General features: G+C 34.9%; 1 protein-coding gene and 1 non-coding gene across 2 annotated transcripts in view; both read left to right on the forward strand.

The window, feature by feature from the left end:
* Positions 1-4,604: 4,604 nt before the first annotated feature.
* Positions 4,605-9,828, forward strand: part of LOC117115079 (nucleolar protein 58-like) — a gene marked incomplete in the record, with an annotated part of 10,333 nt that continues 5,109 nt past the window's right edge. Inside the window, 10 exon segments of the mRNA XM_033258747.1 lie at positions 4,605-4,762; positions 5,931-6,007; positions 6,464-6,516; positions 6,648-6,772; positions 7,124-7,260; positions 7,450-7,514; positions 7,631-7,765; positions 8,584-8,729; positions 9,370-9,496; positions 9,700-9,823. Coding sequence (XP_033114638.1) covers positions 4,718-4,762; positions 5,931-6,007; positions 6,464-6,516; positions 6,648-6,772; positions 7,124-7,260; positions 7,450-7,514; positions 7,631-7,765; positions 8,584-8,729; positions 9,370-9,496; positions 9,700-9,823 — 1,034 coding nt within the window.
* On the forward strand, positions 6,821-6,912 carry LOC117116705. Its single transcript, XR_004446805.1, has one exon. It is a non-coding gene; the product is annotated as a small nucleolar RNA SNORD70 (small nucleolar RNA).

The following is a 9,828-nucleotide window of genomic DNA, read 5'->3' on the forward strand; positions in this document are numbered from 1 at the left end:
CACAATGAAAAAGAAAAGGATTAACTTAGAAAATATTAAAGAAGACAGTTGTACTTCATCACTGTCTCCCACTATAGCCAATTTGGCAACCATTGGACACAATGAAAAATAATAGGATTTTTTTTTTTTGAAAATATTAAACAAGATATTTATAGTTTATCACTGTGTCCCACTATAGCCAATTTAGGGCACATAGGAAAAATTATTAGATCACTATTTTTTTTAAAAATCAGAACAACTGCTTCTTTTAATAGATGAGGGAGGGACTTTTTTATTTGGCAAGAATATTGTAAATATTTTATAAAAACAGGTTTAATTTTTATTGTTTTTTTAAAGAAAACGTATTTCCAATCACAAAATTACATTGTTTTTTATGCTGTTGAAAAAATGATGCGGCCAAGAAAAAGAAACATTTTTTAAAATTTCCGCATCAATATTTCCCAATTTTGTTGACGAGGGCTGGAGTGATGATCTAATAATTTTTTTTTGTATAGGCATAATTATGATCTGTTCATTGTGCATTCGATTTTGATAATGAAAGGAATGATAGGAGCACTGTATGATCAATGTGCGCCAAAATAAATAGATGATTAACATAAAAAGTATGATGCCGTTTATTTGTACAATACTGCTATTGTTTCTAAAATTTGGTGGAGTAATGTAATTCATGTGGTTATCATTGGAAAGTTATTGATCTATTAGTAAATTCTATAATCTGGTTGTTGTACGCATATAGACATATTTTTTACATTTTTCATTTTATTTCTTTATTCATGTTCTTTGCAATTCATGCCAAAGTAAACTCAACCATACATATTCAACAACAGAGCGACGAAAAGGACCTCCACGAAACTCTTAGGAGCTTTTAAAATGGAGACCCGGTGTTAAAATTAAAGTTTGTTTAGACATAAAGACAGTATATAACTGCCTAACTACAAAGATACACCCCCTCTCACCCCAACAGTCATATTTTTTTATTTACATTTATTTTGAACATTGCCATTAGGACATTGTTTAAATCCACACTAGCCAGAGACGTTCATTCCCATTACATTATGGTCTTCCATTTCTATAGCGCATAGTACAGTGAATGACAAACGTCACATAACCACTACTAATTCCACCTTAATTCGGAGTCGCTCAGCTCAGTCTTACATGTAAATGTTCGTATTGACATTGTGTTTTTAGCATTGTTTTAAAGTAATAACCTATCAGACATTTACATGAACAACAAAACGGATGGAAATATATTTATCTTAACTATTGTTTTCAGCAAAGTATCCATATTTTAAAGAAGGGGGTGCTGATGTAATGAAAGTCCACATCACGTCAGTACTATCGTGGTTGGCGGTGACGCAAAAATGTCAGTATTTTATACCACTGGATGCCCCAAAATGGAACTTACATACCTAATAAATAATAATGTTTTTGACAAATTGAGTAAAAAAAAAAAAAAAAAACCCCAATTAATTAATTAATTAGGTACCCGAAAATGAAATTTAAGTACTTACTATTCTAAAAACTACCATATTCAACTGAGCCCCACTATGGTTGCGGCTCAGGTGAGAACATTTTGAGAAGTTGAGACTCGTTAGATGCACAAAAAAGCACTTGAATAGTACAAAATTTACGATATCCACCTGAGCCCCACCATGGTTTTGGGGCGCAGATGAGTCAATTGCAAGAATTTGAGACTTTATAGATGCCCCAAACAACACTCGGATACTTAAAATTTATGAAAATTTTAATCCATCTATCTCAGCCTACCATGGTTGAGGCTGAGGTAAAACAATTTTAAGAATTAGAGACTTTTAGATGCAGGAAAATGGCAAATACATAAAAACAACAAAAATTACTATATCCACAAAGGCCTATCCCCATCATGGAGGTGAGAAAATGTTAAAAATTGGGGAATTTTGATGCCGGAAAATGGCAATGTCATACATAAAAACTAGGAAAATTACTATATCCACCTGAACCCCGTCATGTGTGTGGCTGCATGAGATAAAGTTGGAGAATGGCACTTTAATACTTAAACTTTATGTTGGTTATTTTATAACATTTGAAAAGGGCATGTCAATGGGACGCAACTGCCAAAAAACCTGGCAGCGAAAGGACGCTACCAATAAACAATCAACAAACTACCGGGTTTCTGGGTTGATTTCCAAGGTACTACATGGCTGAACTATTTTTTACTTTAGGGTTAATTGGTAAAAATCGCACACAAATCATACGACGTCACTGACAACGTCGGGGACGGCAACTTGATCTTGAGATTAATTTTCCGAATAAAGTTATACTAAATAACTTCTAATGACGAACTATTGTCTTCAATTGTCTTTGTTGGTCATTCAACTGTCATTTTATCTATTTTTTCGGTGATATTACTATTCTCTATAATCTATAAAACACCCACATAACAACGTCACGCTAGAACGATTGGTGGGGACGCCGTGGTGACGCCGGTAGGGTCAATTTTCGTCGGAAGGTATCAAGATTATAAACAGTTTCATTGGACTAAATTCTTGCTTAAGTTAACCACATGCTTATCTATTATATTGACACTGGTTTCTAATCACGGTCAAGTAGTTAAACAACACCTAAAATCACCTTATTTTGCGAATTAGCGCCCCTCAACTGATCATCGAGCCCCCCGCCCAACTTCAGCTTCCTCCGCCCCATTTCAAGAAATCTAGATGCGCCACTGACTTACATGGCCAGATGAATGAATACTTAATCGACGCAACTGCCAAAAAACTATTTTTGGCAGCGAGGACGCTACGAATAAACAATCAAAAAACTACCAGGCTTCTGGATTGATATGCAAGGTACTACATGGCTCAACTATTTTTACTTAGGGGTTAATTGGTAAAAATCGCACACAAATCATACGACGTCACTGACAACGCCGGGGACGGCAACTCGATTTTGGGATTAATTTTCCGAATAAAGTTATACTAAATAACTTCTAATGACAACCTTTTGTCTTCAGTTGTCTTTGTTCATTCAATTGTCGTTTTATTCAATTGTCGTTTTATCTATTTTTTCGGTGATTTTCGTCGGAAGGTATCAAGATGATAAACAAGTTTCATTAGACTAAATTCTTGCTTATGCCACTGCGGTGGGGTTCCAGGCAGCCATGGATATTTGACGAATTATGGCGAATTTTTATTACTTATTTGATAGGCATCGAGCTACTATAATATGACTTCATTTAGGCTATGTTTTCTAATGTCGAAATCAGCTTCAAAAACCAAAACGTTTTGAATAAAACAAGAAACAAAGAGTTTGCAATGCAACCATCTAATTTCCTTACAAATCCTCTTTTTTTTTAAAGTGAAATTCTACATTATGGAAATTTTGCACGAAATCTGTCAACCACGATGTCAAGGTCGAGGTTGCTTTCCCAATCGCGATGTATTCCAAGCATCATGAGGCTATCCAAACGAGCATTAGTCCTAACAGAACGCAAAATATTTTAAATTAGTGTCATTGAACTATTATTATTATTATTATTATTATTATTATTATTATTATTATTATTATTACTGTATTATTATTATTATTATTATTATTATTGGCGCCACCACTGGATTCAATAATCTGCTGTACCTTGCTTTGCCATTTTCGATAGGTGAATAGGACCGAATTGTAACTTTAGAGCACTGGTGAATATTATTATTGCATAACGAATTATTTATAAACCATGCTTCCTACGATGTCATTATTTAGGTATAATGGCACTCGACTTCAACGGTTATTTAGGCCTATATATAATTGGAAGTAAAAATCATTATTTAGATATAATGACCTTGACACGATAACACGTGTGCATTACATATATTGTTGAAATCGAAGCATAATGGTTTTGCGACAGCAATTATTTATTTATAAAGAAATGTAAAAGCAGTTATTTATAAATAATGACTTTGAAGTCAATTCGTTATTTATATATAATGAAATCAGTGAACTTATTATATATAAATAATTGTAAGTTACTTTTCATTATTTATATATAATGATTTGTTACCTTTTCATTATTTATATATAATAGAATCAGTGAACTTATATTATATATAAATAATTGTAAGTTATTTTTCATTATTTATATATAATGATGTGTTTCTCCTTCTTTTTTTTTTATATATAATGAAGCCAGTAACCTTATTATATATAAATAATGTTTGGTTAGCCTTTCATTATTTATATATAATGTAATCAGTAAATTAATTATATATAAATAATGAAACGTTAACGCAGTTATTTACATATAATCCTTTAGACGTAAATGCACTATATATAAATAATGGGTGATCTAGTCAATTATAATGTTAAATAATGAATTAAATATAAATAATTGTGTTAAAAATAATAAATTTACACTTGGCGCCTCATACATTTGTACCCTGGCCTAGCTACCCGAAATGAAATAGTAAACTCCAAACAGACGTAGCGCGGTTATGGAGATCGAACATGACCGAAGCCTGTTTTGGCATACTTTATATACCTGGAATTTTGGCCGGTATCGGAAAAAAAGTTTGACCGAATTTGGCCGTGAGATGGCGTGTGTTTGGCCGTGAAGCCGAAGCCTGTCGACACTATCTGGCAACCCTGATTCGCACATGCGCAACACACACAGAGGCCAACACGCGCCGCATGTTTTCAGGCTCAACTAACGTCGTTTTGGGTGGTGATCTAAACGGTGAATTTTTGCAGAATGCTAGTCTTGTTTGAATCAGCGGCAGGATATGCCGTCTTCAAAGTAAGCCATTTATATTTTCAGGTCGCATAATTAAACTGTTTTGAAGTATATTTACATACACAGCTGCGTTAAATTAGTACCAAGCCACCAGGCCTGGTCTGGCATGGTTGTCGGCGAGTGGAGCATGGCACGGCTCTTCTCAACCACCGACCGAGACCACGTGTTTCGTGGTGGACGTTGTTGCATGCGATCGAGAGAATTAAATGAGTGAAATGATGAGACAGATTTCTTGATAGGAAAGGCCGTCTGATGCGCAATTGATTTCAAAATTTTCGTTTCTGATCACTCGGTCAATTAAAATTCATCCATATAACTATAAATATATATTTTGTTTTCTTTAATAATATACCAATCAATAAATTAAAATGTGGTTCGGACTGACAAAATTTTGGCTTTTGAACCAACAATCGGAGAGGAGTGTTCCAACCGAAGGAATAGTTACCAAGCCTAGGCCTAAGCCTACTTGATTTAGTCAAGGTGGTCTTCTACAAGTACAGTACTTATTATATTTTGTTTTTGGAAGTTTTTAATGAGACTGCACACATTGATTGATTTGCTTATTTTTAATTCATTCAAAAACTTAAATATATACGGGCCTACACTACATGGTGATTTTGATGTTTTTATTATATTGTTATTACTCTTACTTTGAATAAACATTGCACACAACAAAACCATATGTTTTCAACTATAAAACTGTCATAATATTAGTTATACTGAATTGTCAGTGAGTGTGGGTGCAGTGAACAGGAGGGCTCTTGTGTGTGCCAGTTACCACACTTGGCAACTCTCAGGCATAATGAACGAGTCTGCGCATGAACATCCACTTTTTACATCTCCGTGTCTCCGTTGTATTATCTGACACATACTTTACATAAAAATTGTTAATATTAAAAAATAAATATAAAATGGAGGCTGATTATACCCTAAAATTCATAAAAATAAAGTGAATTCATTAAAATATGAATACAGGCCATGTAAGTTTCTATTTTATTGAAGCTACTGTATATCAGCAGACAGTTCCACTACAATTTAAAGAAAAGTAACATGAAGGGCGCTATATATATATAGATTTTATTATTTTTTTTCTCTCGCTTCAAGCACCAACAAAAGCAGGTATCTAATACTAAATTTAGTTTCTTTATTCTATCTTTGACTTAATCTCCAGCTCCTAGATGAAAAGAAGTTAAAAGAAGTTGATAATTTGTATAAAAGTTTCCAGTCAGTTGAAGATGCTAATCAAATGTAAGTTTTTTAATAAACTAGTAAATTATTTATACTAATTGATTTGAGCAATATTAGAGGTCTTACACATATGTAGATTGAAATGATGAGTCAATTTTCTTGATAGGAAAAGCCGGCTGATGCGGAATTGATTATAAACTATCGACTCTGATCTCTTTAAATGTGAATTCCTCTGCTTAAGAAATTTTGTAGCGTTCTTAGAGAGGCTATTGTATTTTTGTTTGCTTTATATGTTATGTTTATACAGTATATTTATATTTGTTAAGTCTGATTGGTTCACACTTGGCAGAATGTATAATTACAATATTTATAAGTGGAGCCTATTCATCTTGCTGTTTATGTGATTATGATTTCTGCTTATTGAAAATTTTCAGTTGTACTCACGAAATGAAGATTTGTTTAGAAATCACATTAAATCTAAAACTTGCATCCACATTTTTTCTACATATTTTTTAGAATAAAACTAAAGCATTTTCAGAAATTTGATGATACAAGGGAGGCTTTGGCAGGTAAGGACACAAATAGCTAAATTTAGTCAGTGACATTCCCATATTCCAAAGTATCGTTTTTAATGATAAACCATTCATCCTTATATATCTTTTTAAAAAGTATCCTAAGAGAATTTTCTATCTATATCTAGCTGCAACAGCTGCTGTCGAGGGAAAGCTTGGAAAAGGTCTGAAGAAAATGTTAAAAAAGATGGCTGCCAAGGATGCCATTGACAAGCTAGCTGTAGCGGATGCCAAATTGGGCAACATCATTAAGGTAGGAAGAAGTTCCAAACGTCACATTTTGCGCATTTTTTGAATGAATGATTGATCTATCAATGATGGATATTCTGTAGACTGATTTTAACTGTGATGTTAGATAAAGAGATTCGTCACTACCACTGAGATAGATCAATATTTAGGCCTATATCCAGAGGGCAATGGGTACTCTGACCCCAGTTGTTTAATTTTTATGCACCATTACATCCCCTTCCCCCAAAATGACAATCCTGGATACGGCCCATGCTGTAGTTACATTTGACCGGTGCTTGCTTCCCTTGTTGCCTCTGCATTTGTATTCATGCCTCTAACTAATTCTACAAGATTTATTTTTATTGTTAATCAACAGGACAAATTGGATTTAAACTGTGTACATAACAGTGGTATACAGGAGCTGATGCGAGGTATTCGGTCACAGTTTGATGGTCTTGTGACCGGCCTACCGGAGAATGACCTAACCGCCATGACCCTAGGATTAGCACACAGGTAAGCCTTGTGATCTTGTATACCAATTTCAAATTTGCTAAACGTCTAGGGGACAGATGATTTTACTGAGAATACCGGTATTGTTGTGGTTACGATGGATGTTATTAATTTTACATCATAACCCATTAATAACATGCATTGACGGTCATTCTCATGATGTCCTCTTTGTTTTTTGTTTTTTTAATTTAGTTTATCAAGATACAAGTTGAAGTTTTCTCCCGACAAAGTAGACACAATGATTGTCCAAGCCATTTGTAAGTGACTAACATAAACTTCAATCAGTGCCAGCCAGTCCTAATATATTATGCATGTTGTTAGCGAATTCTTACATTTTTCTAAAATATCTTAATAATTTCCTTGGAATTTGTAGCTTTGCTTGATGATCTAGACAAAGAACTTAACAACTACATCATGCGTTGTCGGGAATGGTATGGTTGGCATTTCCCTGAACTTGGCAAGATCGTCACAGACAATTTAGCGTACTCAAAGACCGTAAAAACAATAGGTAAGTTGATGTGCCAATGGTGGTAGTTTTACATTGTCGTAAGAAAACGCTCTTACAATTTCAGAATAGCAACACTATTCACATGGCATTCACAGATATCTCGTTGTGTTTGCTGCATCTGTGCATATAAGAAAGCAGCTTAGCTTAGTCAGCTAAACTGGTGGTAGCCACTGTGTGTACGCTGAACTGTCCCCAGTTTGATTCCCATTGCTGCTCTCCATGTTAACTGGAGTGCTGAAATGCAAGTCACGATAGCGTACTGTTTTTAAGATGAGACATTTAATCTGTTGTTCCTGTGTGCATTATGGCCCATGTGCACGTTAAAGAATGCAGTACACGCTTCAGAAAAGAGTGTACTGCTAAATCCACCAGAAGGATCCCTCTGGAAATAATACCCTATTCAGACTACACTCTGTTGCAATCGGATTCCGTGGTAATCAGGAGTAATAAAGATTGTAGCACCCAATCGCAACGGGTAACAATTGCGATATCGATTACATATCGACTACTATTGGTGAGCTTTCACACTAGATTTTACTTTGCGATTGAGTGTCGCAATTGCTACAACCGATCGCAATGCCATGCTAGTCTGAATGGGGTATAAATCTTCTTCATACTTTCATGGGTTATCCTTGGTGTTTACACCGAATATATCCATCCTTGCCGCTTTTCGTAAATATTTCAGTGCCATGCTCGTATTAATAAAGTAAAACCCATTAATGGATTTTAGATCATCGATTTCATATCAGAAATAAATTCAACCACATATAATAAACATTCCTGAGTTTTGTAATAGAGCAAACGTTATTTAATTGCAGGTGATCGAACAAACACAGCAACCACTGACCTATCTACAGTTTTAACAGAAGAACTTGAGGAGCAGGTGAAGTCTGCCGCTGAAATCTCCATGGGAACAGAGATCTCAAAGCATGACATTGATAATATTCTATTCCTGTGTGACCAGGTAAGCATAATTATGCTACTAAAAATGTGTTTGGAAGGCACACACCTTAAACACCAGCTCTACTTTTTGCTCTATAACCACAGGGATAGCAGTTTGGTGTATTAGAACCAGGAAACAAGTACTTCCATAATTCATTGCCCACAGTGATTACCACTAGTTAAACAAACTATTATGCTGGTTTACTTTACCAGTCCCCTAATACAAATTTTATTTCATGCATTGCTAGATCATTGTAACCATATAAAGGGTAATATTGCAGCTAACATTAGGAGCTTTCCTAAATACAGTAATAACATGCTCGATAAACAGTGATTACGAAGTGTAGAGAAGCGGCGGATTAAAGAAGGCGGGGGTCAGCTGACCCGGGCCTCCCCCCCTTCCTTTCCCCCTTAGTTTTTCAAAATTATAAAAAAAAAAATGGGGGAAAAAAAATATTATTCACATTTAAGTCTGAGAGTGCCATTAATCTAGACCCTCCATCTGTGAAAGTTGCCTGGAACCCCTCTATTTTGAATTCCGAGATCTGGCAATGTAGAGAGTGAAGATGGTTTTTAGCAAGTGTGAAAAAGTCACAGTATTTTAATCCAGGATAAATCACCTCCACCATGTATTTCATGCCTTACTCTCTTTTTCATTGTAGATAATTGAAATCTCTGACTATCGTGCACAACTTTATGACTATCTGAAGAATCGTATGACTGCCATTGCACCAAACCTGACAACGCTGGTCGGCGAGCTGGTTGGTGCTAGACTTATTTCCCATGCAGGTCGGTAGAAACTTGTGTCTAAAATTTGTTCGATGTGCCTAGTTGAGAAAAGTTTAATAAGCGTAACTTTGAAAAGCTAATTCAATCAGCTTGCAGAATATGCATATACAAAAGCTTTTCAATTATACATTCTCTCTTAGTTTTTGTGTACAGGGCTGACACTAGATTATCTTGTACATTGGTGTTCTGTTTTATTTTTTCAGGTTCCTTGATGAATCTAGCTAAACATCCATCATCAACGGTACAGATTCTTGGCGCGGAGAAGGCATTGTTTAGAGCTTTGAAAACAAAGAAAGACACACCTAAATATGGACTCATCTACCATGCATCAA

Source organism: Anneissia japonica, unplaced genomic scaffold (genome assembly GCF_011630105.1).
Source record: "Anneissia japonica isolate Jap-2015-1 unplaced genomic scaffold, ASM1163010v1 scaffold199_len4679917_cov187, whole genome shotgun sequence".
In the NCBI taxonomy this organism is placed as follows: domain Eukaryota; kingdom Metazoa; phylum Echinodermata; class Crinoidea; order Comatulida; family Comatulidae; genus Anneissia; species Anneissia japonica.